Raw genomic sequence first — 21,339 nt, 5'->3', positions numbered from 1 at the left:
TTTGACCCCTCTGCTAAACATGTCTTAGTACTTGGTGGCAAAACCCTTGTTGGTAATCACAGAGGTCAGACGTTTCTTGTAGTTGGCCACCAGGTTTGCACACATCTCAGGAGGGATTTTGTCCCACTTCTCTTTGCAGATCTTCTCCAAGTCATTAAGGTTTCGAGGCTGACGTTTGGCAACTCAAACCTTCAGCTCCCTCCACAGATTTTCTATGGGATTAAGGTCTGGAGACTGGCTATGCCACTCCAGGACCTTAATGTGCTTCTTCTTGAGCCACTCCTTTGTTGCCTTGGCCGATTGTTTTGGGTCATTGTGATGCTGGAATACCCATCCACGACCCATTTTCAATGCCCTGGCTGAGGGAAGGAGGTTCTCACCCAAGATTTGACGGTACATGGCCCCGTCCATCGTCCCTTTGATGCGGTGAAGTTGTCCTGTCCCCTTAGCAGAAAAACACCCCCAAAGCATAATGTTTCCACCTCCGTGTTTGACGGTGGAGATGGTGTTCTTGGGGTCATAGGCAGCATTCCTCCTCCTCCAAATACGGCGAGTTGAGTTGATGTCAAAGAGCTCCATTTTGGTCTCATCTGACCACAACACTTTCATCAGTTGTCCTCTGAGTCATTCAGATGTTCATTGGCAAACTTCAGACAGGCATGTATATGTATTCTTGAGCAGGGGGACCTTGCGTGCGCTGCAGGATTTCAGTCCTTCACGGCGTAGTGTGTTACCAATTGTTTTCTTGGTGACTATGGTCCCAGCTGCCTTGAGATCATTGACAAGATCCTCCCGTGTAGTTCTGGGCTGATTCCTCACCGTTCTCATGATCATTGCAACTCCACGAGGTGAGATCTTGCATGGAGCCCCAGGCCGAGGGAGATTAACAGTTCTTTTGTGTTTCTTCCATTTGCGAATAATCGCACCAAATGTTGTCACCTTCTCACCAAGCTGCTTGGCGATGGTCTTGTAGCCCATTCCAGCCTTGTGTAGGTCTACAATCTTGTCCCTGACATCCTTGGAGAGCTCTTTGGTCTTGGCCATGGTGGAGAGTTTGGAATCTGATTGATTGATTGCTTCTGTGGACAGGTGTCTTTTATACAGGTAACAAGCTGCGGTTAGGAGCACTCCCTTTAAGAGTGTGCTCCTAATCTCAGCTCGTTACCTGTATAAAAGACACCTGGGAGCCAGAAATCTTTCTGATTGAGAGGGGGTCAAATACTTATTTCCCTCATTAAAATGCAAATCAATTTATAACATTTCTGACATGCGTTTTTCTGGATATTTTTGTTGTTATTCTGTCTCTCACTGTTCAAATAAACCTACCATTAAAATTATAGACTGATCCTTTCTTTGTCAGTGGGCAAACGTACAAAATCAGCAGGGGATCAAATAATTTTTTCCCCCACTGTACCTACCCTCAGACCAGGGGAGAGGACATAACAGCTACCTACCCTCAGACCAGGGGAGAGGACATAACAGCTACCTACCCTCAGACCAGGGGAGAGGACATAGACAGCCACCTACCCTCAGACCAGGGGAGAGGACATAACAGCTACCTACCCTCAGACCAGGGGAGAGGACATAACAGCCACCTACCCTCAGACCAGGGGAGAGGACGTAGACAGCTACCTACCCTCAGACCAGGGGAGAGGACATAACAGCTACCTACCCTCAGACCAGGGGAGAGGACGTATCTGCTACCTACCCTCAGACCAGGGGAGAGGACGTAGACTGCTACCTACCCTCAGACCAGGGGAGAGGACATAGACTGCTACCTACCCTCAGACCAGGGGAGAGGACATAGACTGCTACCTACCCTCAGACCAGGGGAGAGGACGTAGACAGCTACCTACCCTCAGACCAGGGGAGAGGAGATAACAGCTACCTACCCTCAGACCAGGGGAGAGGAGATAACAGCTACCTACCCTCAGACCAGGGGAGAGGACATAACAGCTACCTACCCTCAGACCAGGGGAGGAGACGTAGACAGCTACCTACCCTCAGACCAGGGGAGAGGACATAACAGCTACCTACCCTCAGACCAGGGGAGAGGACATAACAGCTACCTACCCTCAGACCAGGGGAGAGGACGTAGACAGCTACCTACCCTCAGACCAGGGGAGAGGACGTAGACAGCTACCTACCCTCAGACCAGGGGAGAGGACGTAGACAGCTACCTACCCTCAGACCAGGGGAGAGGACGTAGACAGCTACCTACCCTCAGACCAGGGGAGAGGACGTAGACAGCTACCTACCCTCAGGCAGCATGTGAAGACAGTTCCTCCTGATGTTGAGTTCCCTTAATGAACGGAGCCTCCCCACCTGAGGGGGCAGCACCTGTATCTCATTACAGCTGATGTCCTACAGGGGAAGACAGGAAGCAGGATGTCACACACAGACAGACCAGTAACAATATAGCTGCAGTGTTTTTTTTTAATCAGCTCTGGGCTTGTGCTCACCAGTTCCATCAGTTCTTTGGCCTTCCCAATCTCCTCTGGGACAGACAGTAGCTTGTTGTTGCTCACCACCAGCACTTTGAGAGGGAGGTTGAACAGGTATTTTGGCAATGTTGAGAGAAGGTTCCGGCTATAGAAACACAAAATACACATGTACAATATAGGCAGTATGAAAGTTTTATCCTGTGTGCAAGGATAACATTGGGGACATCAGGAAAAGATCAAGCAATGAATGTCTCCTCAATGGGTTAACAAAATGTTAGTGAAACAGAGGACCAGAGCAGACTGATATCCATGGCTGTGTTTACACAGGCAGTCCAATTCAGATTATTTTTCCACTAATTGGTCTTTTGACCAATCAGATCAGCTCTTTTGCCAATAATTAGAAAAAAGCTCAGAATTGCCGTTGCCTGTGTAAACGCAGCCTAACTGTGTCTAGAAAATGAACCATTCAAAACAACATCACATAGTGTAGGCCTATTTCTCCCACTGTGAAAGAGGAAATGCTCTGGCTACTTGATCCTGTGAATCCCCTGAAAGGAGAACTCCATACTGAGATGAAGCAGAACAACAGTGAACATGGGCCCTTGTACTTCCTCTAGCCTGGTGATATCATGGTTGTAGTATCTTATGATGCTTCTTAGAACGAGGACTCCAGACACTTAGAGGAATGCACCTGGTGTAAGCTACCTGAGGCTTTTTTGAGCACGGTTATATTGCATTTAAAGGGCTACGGATAGCGGAAAGAAAATGTGATATTGAGTCAATGCTGCCATAATACTTAACTATACCAGGTTACTACAATGCTGATATCATGTTACAGTATGAGGTCATTGGGTCAACAGATCACACCACAGTGTTCCATGAGTCATCACTGACCTTATGTTTAGATAGGTCAGCACCTGCAAGTTGATGATGGCTTCAGGGATGCATTTGATGCAGTTGTGGTAGAGGTTGAGAGACTCAAGGGGGGCAAACAGACACACCTCTGGAGGGATCTCTGTGAGCCTGTTCTTCGACAGATCTGGGGGAGGGACAGACAAGAGACAGACAGCAGGTGAGGGTCATGGGTACACAGGGACTACATACTGTCATACATGTATGGTCAAATTCTTCATCAAGTAGCACAGATCAGGTGTTGGCTACTGTATGTATCAGGATGTAATGTAAGAAAGGATCCAAACAGTCCCTCCAGAAGCTGCTATACACTCTTAGAAAAAAGGGTTCTTAGGCTGACCCAATAGGAGAACCCTTTTGGGTTCCATGTAGAACTCTCTGTGGAAGGGGTTTTAAATGGAACCCAAAAGGGTTCTACCTGGAACCAAAAAGGGTTCTTCAAAGGGTTATCCTATGGGGACAGCCGAAGAACCCTTTAAGATTCTAGATAGCACCTTTTTTCCTAAGCGTGTCGGTTGGGTCGGATGAAATCCTCTGGGAGAGTAAATTGATTCCAGGCAGTCTTGACTGGTCAATATGTCTGAATGAGTGATCAATGGGAACATGGCATGTTTCTCAAAGACAGCTGAAATTCCACTAGGCCTGAGCACAGTTCTATTACACACAGTCATATCCAGTTCCAGATCCAGTCAGTCTTCCCCATATCGATATATCCATTCAATGAGAGTAGTCTGGCCAACTCCTCTGCTTGTGTCTGTGTAATAGCTGTTGACCCATACTCTTTCAAATTCTGCATCAAACCAAAATTAACCTTGGTCCTTGAGTGTTTCGTGGACATTTGTGGCGCTGTTGCAGTGGATACTTTTATCAAATAGATGCCAGGAATTTACTGACCACAGGTTGGTGAACCGGAGACAGTTAATCAGTCAGAGTTCAGTCCTCATCATGAAAGGCACATTATAATACTTTATAGGCTTCAATGACAGGTAATACTCTGCTAAGATGAGAGGTTAAGGAAGGGCTTCTCAAACTTTTGGGGGCCGGGGACCACTTTTGTGTTAGCAAATTCATCAGGGACCCCCTCATAATCACAACGCAACACGAGTGAGATAAGAATAGCCTACTTGGAGCTTTATTATGACGTCTGCAGTACATGGCTAGACAAACCAAGCCTCGGGCCCGGGGAAAGAACATACATTGTAGGTTAATAATATTACATTGTATTACACACTTTAAACGTATTCTATGGATCCCTTGGCCAAAAGTAGTTACATCTGTTGGTAGTAAAATGTAATATATATACAGTACCAGTCAAAAGTTTGGACACACCTACTCATTCAAGGGTTTTTCTTTATTTTTACTATTTTCTACATTGTAGAATAATAGTGAAGACATCAAAACTATGAAATCACACATGGCTAGAGAAGATCTGCAAAGAGGAGTGGGACAAAATCCCTCCTGAGATGTGTGCAAACCTGGTGGCCAACTACAAGAAACGTCTGACCTCTGTGATTGCCAACAAGGGTTTTGCCACCAAGCACAAAGTCATGTTTTGTTGAGGGGTCAAATACTTATTTCCCTCATTAAAATGCATATCATTTTATAACATTTCTGACATGCGTTTTTCAGGATTTTTTTGTTGTTATTCTGTCTCTCACTGTTCAAATAAACCTAGCATTAAAATTATAGACTGATCATTTCTTTGTCAGTGGGCAAAGGTACAAAATCAGCAGGGGATCAAATACTTTTTTTCCCTCACTGTATACATTACAGTTGAAGTCGGAAGTTTACATACACCTTAGCCAAATACATTTAACCTCAGTTTTTCACAATTCCTGACATTTAATCCTAGTAAAAATTCCCTGTCGTAGGTCAGTTAGGATCACCGCTTTATTTTAAGAATGTGAAATTTCAGAATAATAGTTAAGATAATTATTTATTTCAGCTTTTATTTCTTTCATCACATTCCCAGTGGGTCAGAAGTTTATATACACTCAATAAGTATTTGGTAGCATTGCCTTTAAATTGTTTAACTTGGGTCAAACGTTTCGGGTAGCCTTCCACAAGCTTCCCACAATAAGTTGGGTGACAGAGTTGGTGTAACTGAGTCAGGTTTATAGGCCTCCTTGCTCGCACACACTTTTTCAGTTCTGCCCACAAATTCTCTATAGGATTGAGGTCAGGGCTTTGTGATGGCCACTCCAATACCTTGACTTTGTTGTCCTTACGCCATTTTGCCACAACTTTGGAAGTATGCTTGGGGTCATTGTCCATTTGGAAGACCCATTTGCGACCAAGCTTTAACTTCCTGACTGATGTCTTGAGATGTTGCTTCAATATATCCACATCATTTTCCTACCTCATGATGCTATCTATTTTGTGAAGTGCAGTAGTCCCTCCTGCAGCAAAGCACCCCCACAACATGATGCTGCCACCCCCGTGCCTCACGGTTGGGATGGTGTTCTTCGGCTTGCAAGCATCCCCCTTTTTCCTTCAAACATAATGATGGTCATTATGGCCAAACAGTTCAATTTTTGTTTCATCAGACCAGAGGACATTTCTCCAAAAAGTACGATCTTTGTCCCCATGTGCAGTTGCAAACCGTAGTCTGGCTTTTTTAATGGCGGTTTTGGAGCACTGGCATCTTCCTTGCTGAGCGGCCTTTCAGGTTATGTCGATATAGGACTCGTTTTACTGTGGATATTGATACTTTTGTACCTGTTTCCTCCAGCATCTTCACAAGGTCCTTTGTTGCTGTTCTAGGATTGATTTGCACTTTTCACACCAAAGTACGTTCATCTCTAGGAGACAGAACGCGCCTCCTTCCTGAGTGGAATGACGCCTGCGTGGTCCCATGGTGTTTATACTTGTTTGTACAGATGACCGTGGTACCTTCAGGCGTTTGGAAATTGCTCCCAAGGATGACCTTCTTCTGAGGTCTTGGCTGATTTCTTTTCATTTTCCCATGATGTCAAGCAAAGAGGCACTGAGTTTGAAGTTAGGACTTGAAATACATCCACAGGTACACCTCCAATTGACTCAAATTATGTCCATATCAGAAGCTTCTAAAGCCATGACATCATTTTCTGGAATTTTCCAAGCTGTTTAAAGACACAGTCAACTTAGTGTATGTATACTTCTGACCCACTGGAATTATGATACAGTGAATTATAAGTGAAATAATCTGTCTGTAAACAATTGTTGGAAAAATTACTTGTGTCATGCACGAAGTAGATGTCCTAACCGACATGTCAAAACTATAGTTTGTTAACAAGAAATTTGTGGAGTGGTTGAAAAATGAGTTTTAATGACCCTAACCTAAGTGTATGTAAACTTCCGACTTCAACTATATATTTTTTATAGACCTGGCCGCGGACCCCCTGCAGTACAGCTGACCCCACTTTGAGAACCCCTGGTGTAAAGAGAGTATAAATATGTTGCCCTCGTTCACAGTAATATTTTTCTGAATTAATTAGACTCACAGGGCTTACTCATTTCATGGGTCATGAAACGGTGCGTAATGAGAAGAATGATTGATAAAGAGAGGTGGAGAGAAGAGAAGCGAGAGAGACAGCCGTGAAGAACACGTCACTGCCCCTTTCAGATAAGATTGTATGGTTGTGATGCAGTAGGCCCATCCCTCTGTCCAATAATTGATGTGATGGCGAGTGTAGTGCCTGGCACATTGTACTGTACCCCTCCTCAGCCTAAGCTCTAGCCTCAGCTCTAGCCTAAGCTCTAGCCTCAGCTCTAACCTCAGCTCCATCCCCAGCAGTGGTATCTGGCAGCCACCACTGCCTCTCAGAGAACCAATGAATAAGATGATGTCTGGAGGAAGAGCCTCCTCCTACACCCCCTGGAACAGACTCACTGCAGCTCCTCCATTCACAAATGACACGGTCTGCAATACAGCTACTGTACCTACCTACTGCACCACTCTCCATTCACCACAAGCTGCCTACTCTAGTTTACCACCTCCTCAATTCCTCACACACTATTCTACCACAACCACACTGTGCGTTACAACTGATATTCCGTCACATGGTTCATGCACAATGTGGAATGATCACTATAGCTCTGTTCACTGCATATTCTGTCTATTCTAACAACATCTACATAGTGCATCTTCCTGTGAATGTAACTGTAATGTAAGAGGCCTATCAGTGTCTGATCCCATACATGAGTAGTCTAGGCTCTGCATATGTGTCCCCCACTCTGTGAAGGAGAGTTCTGCAGTGCTCCGTGAAGGAACTGTGAAGGTCCTGGCTACCGATACCATGGCAACCACACGCAGAGAGGAGGGGAGCGGCAAGCAACTGAATCTGCAAGACGCTCACATGAGGGGGACGTCTGTATATGCCTTGATATGCGTGTCTGTGTTTGCTTCAGTAGTGCATGCTTGCATGCAAAGGAGGGAAGGAGGTTGTGCTGATACAACTGATTTCTAAATGAAACTAAAACAAAGGTCGAGCTCCTCAAACACAGAGGGAGTTGGTTCCTGAACAATCTAACAAACTGACCTCAGCCCTGTGTCTGTATGTATGGGTGAGTGTTCAGCATGGTGAGTAGGAGGGTGTTGTCTGCCAAAACAATGCTGTCTATTTAATTAGAGGGCAGAGAAGGCAGGACTAAAGCTTTATCTCTAGGCCACTCGCAGGCCTTGGTAGACTACTTGATATTATGGCCTTGTTTTTCTCTCATCACTAATCTCAAAGCCAAGACTGCATAAAGATGCCCAACGGATCCTTGCATTTAAACAAGCTCAAATCCAGATATTTTATTGTCTTTCTGTACATCTTTAACCTGTAAAAGCCCAACCAGGATGAATTCCAATTGCATCTCCTCCACTCATGAGAGACGTATTCCTTTCTTTCAGGTTTTCTGGGAATTACCAGTCAGGCAAATGATAATAGGAACCTGGGGCTACCATCCAGTCAAATCTCACATGGCAGAGACAAGCCATCAAAGGCAAAGTGGGATCACAACAAGCATCAATGCTAGTCAGACCCCACTGTTTATCACACACATTGTAGCTTAGTATTGTAGCTCTGTTCAGAGAGAAAGAGCTGTTTTGGATGAACATAAGGGGGCCATCTCTGAGTAAGCCTGTTACAAATTGCAGCATTTACTGTGTGGGAGACATTTCCATAAGGAAGTGTTTGTGTTTAACTCCGTTCCTGAGGCAGAGTTCTGAGGCAGGAAGATGGATACATCATTGCTCCATCACATGAAATGTGACAAAAACTCCAATAACCTCCTCAGATTTAGGGCTGGCACAATTACCATATAACTGACGGTTATGGATGAAGACCGTCATGAAATAAAATAACAGTCTTAACCGTTTAAAAATACAGTATATATATTGTTTTACAAACAGTTGACTGAAGACGGGACAGCCGGGCATTCGTGCAGTTGAGTCCGTTTCCGCTGTAACATGGGTTCTCAACAACATGATGAAACTGTTGCTGCTTGCTGAAACAAGAAACTAGCGGAACGAGTCTTCGGTTGCCTAGGCAACGGCCCCCACAATGCATCAGCAGCACACAGAAATATCATTCATTCTAATTTCTAGCATTGTATTTCTATGGCAGCACATGCAGTCAGGAGCGAAGGAGAGGAGAAAAGGTGCGTCTATAAATGTTCTATTCGTACGTATTACGGAGACCGCCGTCATTTATTCCAATATACACTGCATTCGGAAAGTATTCAGAACCCTTGACTTTTTCCACATTTTGTTACGTTACAGCCTTATTCTGAAATGGATTCAATAGTTTTTTTTACCTCATCAATCTACACGCACAATACCCCATAATGACAAAGCAAAAACCAGTTTTTATACATTTTTGCAAATGTATAAATAAAACTGAAATATCACATTTACATAAGTATTCAGACCCTTTACTCAGTACTTTGTTGAAGCACCTTTGGCAGCATTTACAGCCTTTGACCTCATGGCTTGGTTTTTGCTCTGACATGCACTGTCAACTGTGGGACCTTATATAGACAGGTGTGTGCCTTTCCAAATCATGTCCAATCATTTGAATTTACCACAGGTGGACTCCAATCAAGTTGTAGAAACATCAAGGATGATCAATGGAAACAGGATGCACCTGAGCTCAATTTTTCTAGTCTCATAGCAAAGGGTCTGAATATTTATGTGAAGTTATTTAGGTTTTTTATTTATTTACAAAAAATCTAAAAACATGTTTTCTCTTTGTCATTATGGGGTATTGTGTGTAGATTAATGAGGGGGGAAAAAATAATTTTATACATTTTTAGAATAACGCTGTAACAAAATGTGGAAAAAATGAAGGTGTCTGAATACTTTATGAATGCACTGTAATAAGTCAGTGTCCTCACAAATGGTGTAGAATAATGCTAATTACCTTGACAGGTGAACTTGACCCACTTCATCAGTGAGAAGGAATGCCGGTTAATCAGCTAGGGTGTGATTAGTGATTACCATAATAGTGAGGAGTCTTTTCCTGCCTCTCACCAGTCAGCCACCAAACCCACAGCAGTACCAGCCCTGTTCCTCTACTCCCGCCTGCAGGAAACCTGGGGGCACCTCATTAAATATTCAGATGGCAGCCCATTCAGTGAGGTCAGAATACGATTGGCATGCGTATGAGAGACAGAGTGAGAGATAGGAAGAGTGTGAGAGAGAGAGAAAGAGCTATAGGAAGAATGTGAGAGAGGGGATAGAGAGAGAGAGAAGAAGAAACAGAAAGAGGAAGAGAGAGAGAGACAGAGAAAGAGCAAGTGAAAGAGAGTGAAACAGAGAGAGAGAGAGAGCAGGCCTAGATTCCAGCCCATCTTGGATAGAGAGTGGAGCCAGCCCATACACATCATCATGACAGTTGGGAAAGGGTTGTCCCCACACCAAGCTGTATTACCCACAACTCCTGCTCCTCATTCTCTATGTATATGTGAAATCCCCTTCCTGCGTGCTCCATGTCTTAGAGTACAATTGATTTTCTCCACACCCTATCCATCAACATGGCTGTAGACATGTAGAGCACAACACCAAGAGGAATCATTCAGAGCAACACAGGAGAAGCAGACAACAGCTCTTCAACCTAAGATAATGCTAATGCACAAGCCCCATTCTTTTCACGGACAGAAATTAATGATCTAGTAATGATATAATGCATGTTCGTTAGTGATAATCATTTTAACAAGGATCAAAGCAGAAGTGTCCTAGACCTGGCAACACAATCCTCGGCTTTGGCATGTGACGTGACAAAGCGAATTCGACAGACATGTCATAATGTTCCTCATACAGACAGGCAGACAGGCAGACAGGCAGCGTGGAGAGGCAGTGATGGGGAACCCAATGTGACAGTGACATCTCTAATCCTCAACCTCCTGTCCCTCACTGCACAGCCAGAGAGAAGGGGCCCGTGATGCCTTAGAGGACTGCTGTATAACCCTGGTCTGCCTGGCTACATCACAGAGAGAAGGGGCCCGTGATGCCTTAGAGGACTGCTGTATAACCCTGGTCTGCCTGGCTACATCACAGAGAGCTAGCCAGGCAAATACACCAATATCTTATACCAAGCCTAATCGTGGTGGGCTAACGCACAAACAAATCAACCCCTGTTACTGCCAGTAAATGAGCTTGTAGAGAAGTCACAGTTCCCTATTGGAGGGCTGTGTGGAGGGGCTGATGATGATGGAGGGGGCAGGGGGGAACCTATCGTCTCAGCTGTGTACCAGAGGGAGTATAATCCCCCCTCCCCACGTCACTCCTCCAGGGACCTCTCTATCCACAGCAGGGTCACCCTTTCAGTGGAAGATGGGGAGAGGAGAGGGAGAGGGTGAAGATCACTCTATATCACTCCCACTCACAACCTGAGGATGTATCATTCCACCTCCCCAGAGACTCCTCCATTACTCCATCAGCCAGAGGGGAGAAAAAAGGCCCACAGTATTGCTTTGGGGCAGTAGACCCCAACAGAAATGCAACCCCCTCCCCTTGTTATTCACCCCAACCTTGGGCTACGTCCTTTATTTTGAGGCGATTTAGTCCGTATGAAAAATACTCCTGACCAAGGTCAGAGGATAATGTAAAGATAATGTAAAGATAATGTTTGACCTTGCGCCCAAATCACATCAACATTTTGAAGATTGCGAGTCAATTCACTCTTTGACAACTGTGATGAATTAGGCCTGGTCACACACAGTTCAGAAAGATTGACATTTTCTAAAGAAAATGTGTGTTTATTCACACAAACATTCCCATATACTCATGCCTTAAACACACACGTGCACTCTGATGTGTGTGTGTGTGGTGGGGATGTGTCTCTGCTGATGCAGGTTTAATTGGCCCAGTTGAGCCTGTGTGTGATGGAGCCTGAGCTCTGGATAATCATGGGCTGACACAGTAATTACAGACCTGTGTGAGGAGCTGCACAGCCCCTGGTAAAGATACACACACACAGACATACACAGCCCAGCTCAATTATGACATATTACATACGATTACAGCAGATACATCAGCACCAATTCAACTATTTAGCAACACATTCATTGGCTTAATTGAATACAAGTCCATAGCTATTGGGAAGTACTGTATGTAGAGTCACACATGGATTCAGGAAAATACACATATTGATCTCTGTTCTCTCCCACACAAACACAAAGCCTCCTGTCTTTATCTCTGTCTGTCAGACACAAACACAGACACATCTAGACAGACAAAAGTGCTCGCTCTTTCTCACACACACACACACACACACACACACACACACACACACACACACACACACACACACACACACACACACACACACACACACACACACACACACACACACACACACACACACACACACACACACACAAATGTGAGGCTTGAGGCTTAAGGCACAGCTTCAGCAGCCAGTAAAGGCTTTGCTGCCAATTCTGTGCTGATAGCTAGTCTTCCAACATGCATCATTCATGTTGTACAGCGTAGATGAGCCTCGATTTCAAATACCTGTTACCCATGTTACAGGCTCATCCCTATCCTGTGATGTCAGAGCGCAGGAGTGCTGTATGGGAGCGGAGAGAGAGCAGCCCTTCATCTAAAAGGCTTTTGTTCTCTCACATGGCCAAGGCACACAGGACCAAGCTCCCCTAACTCTGACTTTCAGCAGAACAACAAATCCCAGACAGACACATGAATCTGAGGGCCCACAGACACAGACTGGGAGACAGACAGACTAAAGAGAAGAGGAGACAGACTGGCCAGACAGACATGAGGGAGAGGTGAGGAGAGAGACAGACTCAAGCATCTCTCTTCTGATGATATGCGCAGGAAGAAAACGGTTGGTGGATGTGCTGTGAATCTAAAGGCTCATCTCTCCCATTAAATCAACCCAACTGACAGACATGTTCCAAAGTCAAAACGTTGTCAGCCCTTCTCATATGTTGCCTGAAGCAGTAGTTGACTGTTCCCCTTTCCCCCTGAGGGGAAGACCAGGGTTGGCCCAGGCCCACTTCTAGACTTAGACCTGGAGGTTATGAAGGGGACCCCCTGCTGGGCTCAACAAAGGTCTGGCCACTCGTGTTTGGGGAACATTTGAAGCACACGGGTCGATGGGGAAGGGAGTGGGGAGAAGAGTGATGCTTTGCTTTTGTGATGCTGTCCATTTCTCTTTCTCCATCCTTGCCTCTGACCAAACGCCATCTGTGGCATAAGCAGGCAGCCAGGCAGACAGACAGGCAGACATCTGTTAATGCCCAAAGTGCTCAAGCAGAACAGGATCGGCGAGGCTGACTACCCCCCAGCCAAACCAACAGGCTGACTACCCCCCCCCCAGCCAAACCACCAGGCTTGACTACCCCCAGCTAAACCACCAGGCTGACTACCCCCAGCCAAACCACCAGGCTGACTACCCCCAGCCAAACCACCAGGCTGACTACCCCCAGCCAAACCACCAGGCTGACTACCCCCAGCCAAACCACCAGGCTGACTACCCCCAGCCAAACCACCAGGCTTGACTACCCCCCAGCCAAACCACCAGGCTGACTACCCCCCAGCCAAACCACCAGGCTTGACTACACCCCCCAGCCAAACCACCAGGCTTAAGCCTCTTCATCAAGTCAGGAAAGGATATTCAAAGTGGGGTGGCAGGTAGCGTAGTGGTTAGCGCGTTGGGCCAGTAACCAAAAAGTTGCTAGATCGAATCCCTGAGCTGACAAGGTAAAAATCTGTCCTTCTACCCCTGACCAAGGCAGTTAACCCACTGTTCCTAGGCCATCATTGTAAATAAGAATTTGTTCTTAACTGACTTGCCTAGTAAAATAAATATTACATTTTTTTTTAAGTAATAGATAAAGCCTGACTGATATGGATGCTGAGAGCAGAAAGAGGTTGGAAGGTTGAATTAACTTGTAGGACAAGTTTGTTTTGAATGTAAATAGGAAATGCCCCCGCCATACCTTGTCCAGTGGCTGTTGCTTATCGTCTCGCAAAATAATGATATAAATGCACCTTAAGTTAGGCTTGATATGTAGAGTCTTTATTATCCCAAAGGTGTAATTCATTTTGCAGCACGTACTGAGAAACACAATGACAATAAAAATAGACAAAGACAGTATATGTAGCACACAATACTACGACAGCTAGTTGAGGAAGCTGATTGTAGCTGGAATGAAGGCGAGTGTAGGCCTGTTAGTTTTAAACTTAGGGAGCCCGTATCTGCGCTCTGAGGGAAGAATCGTAAATTAATCAAATAAGGAATACTCTAAGGAGTCCCTCAGAATGGGCTGCCTATAGGCAAGGCTTGATATTAGTGTAGGTATGAGCTAGACTTAACCAAACCATGACATTTAGCTTGCACTCTCTGATAATTACCCCTCAGGAAGAGTGGTGGAATAAATCCTCACTTAGCCAAAGGCATTGATGCGCTGGGCTGCAAAATGGCTGACATTTATCACAAAGGTTAGGGTAGCACATTGTTGGTTGATGAAGGACAGGCGCAAATGTCCCTTTTTACTAGAACATTTCCCTTCAACTGAGTTTTTTGTGTGAATTCCATCTTACAACGTAACACGTCGCATAATTCATTGTAATATAATTGTCAGTAGTCTAAAGAACACCAGACAAGACCACAACAGAAACAAAGGGTGACAGTGAGAGCTCTTCTATGTTAGCATAGGCCTACATCTTTTGGCTGGATTTAACTTACATGTAATGCCCATTCTGATATTTGTAACGCAAAGCCACAAAGTCATAAAATCTGATTTTAAACCTAACATTAACCACCCTGATGCCTAACCCTTACTTAAATTAAGACCAAAAGCACATTCTTGTTTTCATTCATTTTTACAATTTAGACAATTTTGACTTTGCAGCTGGCCTGTCATTGGGGGCGGCAGGTAGCCTAGTGGTTAGAGCGTTGGACTAATCGAATCCCTGAGCTGACAAGGTAAAAATCTAGCGTCCTGCCCCTGAACAATGCAGTTAACCCACCAGGTTGTTATTGTAAATAAGAATTTGTTCTTAACTGACTTGCCTAGTTAAATAAAGGTTAAGAATAAATGGAAATTGCTCAGTCCTGCCTCCAGGACAAAACTCATCCCATTAAACATCAACCTGCAGATGTTTATTGATTAGTATCACTTAATACAAAGCAGCATAGAATGTATACGATAATTTGTTTTGAACTAACAATATTCTGTCACTGTCGTACAATCTTAATTTAGAGAGTAGTGGTAGTGATGATATGGGGGGGATAAACCGATACTGTAACATATCAGGATATTATTTCCTACAATATAACATATTGTTTTGACAACATCGGAATATTGTTTTTGCGCTAGTTGGCTGTACCTGCACTAAAACTCAATTTTAAATAGAGAGACAATTAGTTTTCAGCACTTCTATTTCCATGACTGATCAAAACTCTCATGGCTCACTCTGCAGCAGACATATGGGGAACCATACGTTTGGAACATTGAAACACAAAATCACAGTATCGAATCACAATACATGTAGAATCGTGAGAATCACAATACATATAGAATCGTGAGAATCACAATACATATAGAATCGTGAGAATCACAATACATATAGAATCATGAGAATCACAATACAAATGTATTTCTCATGATTCTATATGTATTGTATTTCTCATGATTCTAATACATATAGAATCATGAGTACCACAATACATATCGGCACCTAAGTATAGTGATAATATTGTATCGTGACGTCCCTGGCAATTCCCAGACTTAGAGAGCACGTAGACTTGATTAACAAAATATCAACAATAGAACTCCAAATGCAGACAAACATCCTGATCTGGCTGGCATGTGTTCAGACTTTTTGTTCTTTTTTTTCAGGCAAGCATATCTAAAAAGGATCATACACAAACACAGTTTCCAAACAAGTCCCTGGTTTCAGAGGAACTAAGAGTCTTTCCTTGCAGAATAAAGTCAAAGTAGCATGGGTGTTAAGTGTGGATCAGCCTGTTTAGAAACCTCATGGTCATTTGACACAGGGGTGTCTGTCTGGACTCCCCACCTTTTAACGGTCAAGCATTGATTTCCTCGCCCACTGTGTCTGTCTGCCCATCTTCACCCAGGGAGATAGTATAGAGGTGAGGGAGCCAGGGAGGCTTGGTTGGAATGCTGCCTGTACAAGCTGTACACAATAGCACTGTGTGGTTTCAAGTTTCAAAGTTGATTCGCCACGTGCACAGGAGACAACAGTGTAAAACAGTACTGTGAAATTCTTTCTTGAGAGCTCTTTTCCAACAATAAAGTGATAATAATTATAATAATAAATATAGATAATAAAAGGAAAAACACACGAAGTACGATATAAGTTGAAGAAACACGAGAATGCAAGTATATACAGGTCTGTATCTTATTCAATATTCAGGGGTACTGGAGTGGTTGAGGTGGGTTTATACATAAAAATGTACTGGTAGTAGATGGCGCCGAAGACCATGGCTGACGTTTTACATTCTGCTAACCAATTGTGCAAGTTTGTTATTTTTTTGCGTTTTGTATAACTTATTTTTTTACTTATTTTGTACCTAATGTTGCTGCTACAGTCTCTTATGACCGAAAATAACTTCTGTACATCAGAAAAGCGATTACTTACCGCGGACTGGAAGAAATGTTTTCCTTTAACGAGTCCGACGAGAAGGATATCCTGCTTTCACTGGAACAGGCCCAGATACACACGCCTTTTGCATGAAGAAAAGATGTCGGAAAAGGGGACACAGATCGGGGATCCTTCTGAGAATCCAGAGGCGAGCTCGTAAACTCCCAATGCCTTCCATTCTTCTTGCTAACGTGCAATCGTTAGAAAATAAAATTGATGACCTAATATTAAGATTATCCTACCAACGGGACATTAAAAACTGCAACATCTTATGTTTCACCGAAACGTGGCTGAAAGAAGAAACTGACAATATAGAGCTGGAGGGATTTTCCATGCACCGGCAGAACAGAGACGCTACCTCTGGTAAGACGAGGGGTGGGGGTGTGTGTCTTTTTGTCAATAACAGCTGGTGCGCGATGTTGAATATTAAAGAAGTCTTGAGGTATTGCTCGCCTGAGGTAGAGTACCTTATGATAAGCTGTCGACCGCATCTACTAAGAGAGTTATCATCTGTATTATTCATAGCTGTCTATTTACCAACACAAAGCGAAGCTGGCACTAAGACCGCTCTCAACCAACTCTATAAGGCCATAAACAAAGAGAAAATGCTCACCCAGAAGCGGCGCTCCTAGTGGCCGGTGTCTTTAATGCAGGGAAACTAAAACAGTTTTACCAAATTTTTACCAGCATGTCACATGTGCAACCAGGGTAAAAAAATCCTAGACCACCTTTACTCCACACAGAGATGCATAAAAAGCTCTCTCCCACCCTCCTTTTGGCAAATCTGACAATAATTCTATCCTCCTGATTCCTGCTTACAAGTAAAAACTAAAGCAGGAAGTAGCAGTGACTTTCTCAATACGGAAGTGGTCAGATGACACGGATGCTACACTACAGGACTGTTTTGCTAGCACAGACTGGAATATGTTCCGGGATTCAGCCAATGGCATTGAGGAATACAGCACCTCAGTCATCGGCTTCATCAATAAGTGCATCGATGACGTCGTCCCCACAGTGACTGTACGTACAGTTGAAGTTGGAAGTTTTCATACACTTAGGTTGGAGTCATTAAAACTTGTTTTTCAACCACTCCAAAAATGTCTTGGTAACAAACTATAGTTTTGGCAAGTCGTTTAGGACATCTACTTTGTGCATGGCACAATAACTTTTTCCAACAATTGTTTACAGACAGATTATTTCACTTATAATTCACTGTATCACAATTCCAGCGGGTGAGAAATTTACATACATTAAGTCGACTGTGCCTTTAAACAGCTTGAAAAATTCCAGAAAATGATGTCATGGCTTTAGAAGCTTCTGATAGGCTAATTGACATCATTTGAGTCAATTGGAGGTGTGCCTGTGGATGTATTTCAAGGACTACCTTCAAACTCACTGCCTCTTTGCTTGACATCATGGGGAAATCAAAAGAAATCAGCCAAGACCTCAGAAAAAATATTGTAGACCTCCACAAATCTGGTTCATTCTTGGGAGCAATTTCCAAACGCCTGAAGGTACCAGGTTCATATGTACAAACAATAGTACGCAAGTATAAACACCATGGGACCACCCAGCCGTCATACCGCTCAGGGAGGAGACGCGTTCTGTCTCCTAGAGACGAACGTACTTTGGCGCGAAAAGTGCAAATCAATCCCAGAACAACAGCAAAGGACCTTGTGAAGATGCTGGAGGAAACAGGTACAAAGGTATTTATATCCACAGTAAAACGAGTCCTATATCGACATAACCAGAAATGCCGTTCAGCAAGGAAGAGGCCACTGCTCCAAAACCGCCATAAAAAAGCCAGACTACGGTTTGCAACTGCACATGGGGACAAAGATCGTACTTTTTGGAGAAATGTCCTCTGGTCTGATGAAACAAAAATTTAACTGTTTGGCCATAATGACCATTGTTATGTTTGGAGGAAAAAGGGGGAGGCCTGCAAGCCGAAGAACACCATCACAACCATGAAGCACGGGGGTGGCAGCATCATGTTGAGGGGGTGCTTTGCTGCAGGAGGGACTGGTGCACTTCACAAAATAGATGGCATCATGAGGTAGGAAAATGATGTGGATATATTGAAGCAACATCTCAAGGCATCAGTCAGGAAGTTAAAACGTGGTCGCAAATGGGTCTTCCAAATGGACAATGTCCCCAAGCATACTTCCAACGTTGTGGCAAAATGGCTTAAGGACAACAAAGTCAAGGTATTGGAGTGGCCATCACAAAGCCCTGACCTCAATCCTATAGAAAATGTGTGGGCAGAACTGAAAAAGCGTGTGCGAGCAAGGAGGCCTACAAACCTGACTCAGTTACACCAGCTCTGTCAGGAGGAGTGGGCCAAAATACACCCAACATATTGTGGGAAGCTTGTGGAAGGCTACCCGAAACGTTTGACCCAAGTTAAACAGTTTAAAGGCAATGCTACCAAATACTAATTGAGTTTATGTAAACTTCTGACCCACTGGGAATGTGATGAAAGAAATAAAAGCTGAAATAAATCACTCTCTGTCATGACTTCCGCCGAAGTCGGTCCCTCTCCTTGTTCGGGCGGTGTTCGGCGGTCGACGTCACCGATCTTCTAGCCATCACTGATCCATTTTTCATTTTCCATTGGTTTTGTCTTGTCTTCCTGCACACCTGGTTCCAATCCCATCAATTTCATGTTGTGTATTTAACCCTGTTTCCCATCATGTCCTTGTCAGAGATTGTTTGTTTTGTTTGTTCGTGAATTATGTATTGGTGCGCAACGGGTTCTTGTACCCACTTTTATTTATTATGTACTTTGGTTTTGGAGTTTATTAAAGGCTATTAAACTACTCCATTTATACCAAGTTCGATTCTCCTGCGCCTGACTTCCCTGCCACCTACACACACGACATTACACTCTCAACTATTATTCTGACATTTCACATTCTTAAAATAAAGTGGTGATCCTAACTGACCTAAGACAGGGAATTTTTACTAAGATGAAATGTCAGGAATTGTGAAAAACTGAGTTTAAATGTATTTGGCTAAGATGTATGTAAACGTCCAACTTCAACTGTAGGTGTTCCTTTTGTCCAGGTGGGAAAGGGCAGTGTGGAGTGCAATAGAGATTGCATCATCTGTGGATCTGTTGGGGCGGTTTGCGAATTGGACTGGGTCTAGGGTGTCCGGGAGGATGCTGTTGATGTGTTTTCTTCTCCCTTGAACTGCACTGCTGGTTAAGGGCTTGTAAGTAAGCATTTCACAGTATAGTCTACACTTGTATTCGGCGCATGTGGCAAATAAAGTTTGATTTGTTAAACCTGTGAACAGGGCTGAAAAGTAACTGGTAGCAGGAATATATAAACGCTTATGGTAATGTACTAATGGTAATACACTGAGTGTACAAGACATTAGAAAAATCTGCTCTTTCCATGACCTAGACTGACCAGGTGAAAGCTATGATCCCTTGTGTCACTTGTTAAATCCACTTCAATCAGTGTAGATGAAAGGGAGGAGACAGGTTAAAGAAGGATTTTTAAGCCTTGAGACAATTGAGACATGGATTGTGTATGTGTGCCATTCAGAGGGTGAATGGGCAGGACAAAAGATTTATGTGCCTATGAACGGGGTATGGTTGTAGGTGCCAGGCGCACCGGTTTGTGTCAAGAACTGCAACGCTGCTGGGTTTTTCATGCTCAACAGTTTCTTGTGTATATCAAGAATGGTCCACCACCCAAAGAACATCCAGCCAACTTCACACAACTGTGGGAAGCAATGGCGTCAACATGGGCCAGCATCCACTTGACACCTTGTAGAGTTCATGCCCTGACAAATTGAGGCTGTTCTGAGGGCAAAAGGGGGAGCAACTCAATATTAGCAAGGTGTTCTTAATGTTTTGTACACTCAGTGTAAACAGGTGTAATAGTGACCAGTAGATAGATACTGATGGTAATGGAAATTAATAATCAATGAACAGCAGCAGAATGGTAGTAATAAATCTAATCAATAATCATTTTAGAAGCAGCATAGGTGTGAGGGGTGTGTGTGCACATGTGGGTGTAAATGTGTGGCGTCAGTAATGAGTGTGAGGGTATATGCGTGTGTGTGTGTGTGTGTGTGTGTGTGTGTGTGTGTGTGTGTGTGTGTGTGTGTGTGTGTGTGAGAGAGAGTGTGAGTAAGAGTTGAGATCAAATCAAATTTTATTTGTCACATGCGCAGAATACAACAGGTGTAGACATTACCGTGAAATGCTTACTTACAAGCCCTTAACCAACAATGCAGTTCAAGAAATAGAGTTAAAATATTTACTTAATATTTACTTAATAAACTAAAATAAATAGATTTTTTTTTAAGTTACACAAGAAAATTACATAACAATAATGAAGGAAAGGTGAGGGTAAGGTGTATGTGTCTGTGTTGGTAGAGACCTGTGGATGAGCATAAAGTCCAGGCTAGTCACGAGAAAGAGCCGTCGATTTTAGACGTTTGAAAAGGCCCTGAGGACGTCGATATCTGCCTTTGTCGGTGCTCACCAAAAAGAAACTATGGCACAACACTGGGCTCGAACTCACAAGGCTCAAAGCCAGAACGTGCTGCTTAGACCAATGCACCATGGAAGTTCACAATTCTCTTGCAAGCAGGGAGAGTACTTGATGATGCTTAAAAGGAAACAGCGCATTGTTTTTAATTATTTTGTTTCAAACTTTTCCCAAACTATAGCTCGAACCTTAACCACTCAGAATTAATACCTAAACTTAACCCTTTGAGTTATTTCTGTTTTAACCCTGTAACAACGCAGAATTAACCCTGTAACCACGCAGAATGAATGGGTAAAACTATGAAATCCAGTTGTAGGGCCTCCCGAGTGGCGCAGCAGTCTAAGGCAGGAGCGTCACTACAGACCCATGAGGC

General features: G+C 43.8%; 1 protein-coding gene across 3 annotated transcripts in view; it reads right to left on the bottom strand.

Moving 5' to 3' along the window:
- Positions 1-21,339, bottom strand: part of LOC106563437 (leucine-rich repeat and calponin homology domain-containing protein 2) — an 80,579-nt gene that overhangs the window by 45,211 nt on the left and 14,029 nt on the right. For all 3 annotated transcript variants that reach the window (XM_014129007.2, XM_014129008.2, XM_014129009.2), the window contains exons 2-4: positions 3,339-3,483; positions 2,463-2,589; positions 2,259-2,364 (exon numbers count right to left, since the gene is read on the bottom strand). In XM_014129007.2, coding sequence (XP_013984482.2) covers positions 2,259-2,364; positions 2,463-2,589; positions 3,339-3,483 — 378 coding nt within the window. The remainder of the gene's footprint in view (positions 1-2,258; positions 2,365-2,462; positions 2,590-3,338; positions 3,484-21,339) is intronic.

Source organism: Salmo salar, chromosome ssa11 (assembly GCF_905237065.1).
Source record: "Salmo salar chromosome ssa11, Ssal_v3.1, whole genome shotgun sequence".
NCBI lineage: Eukaryota > Metazoa > Chordata > Actinopteri > Salmoniformes > Salmonidae > Salmo > Salmo salar.
The sequence above is the reverse complement of the archived record's forward strand: the minus strand, read 5'-3'. Positions and strand labels throughout refer to the sequence as shown.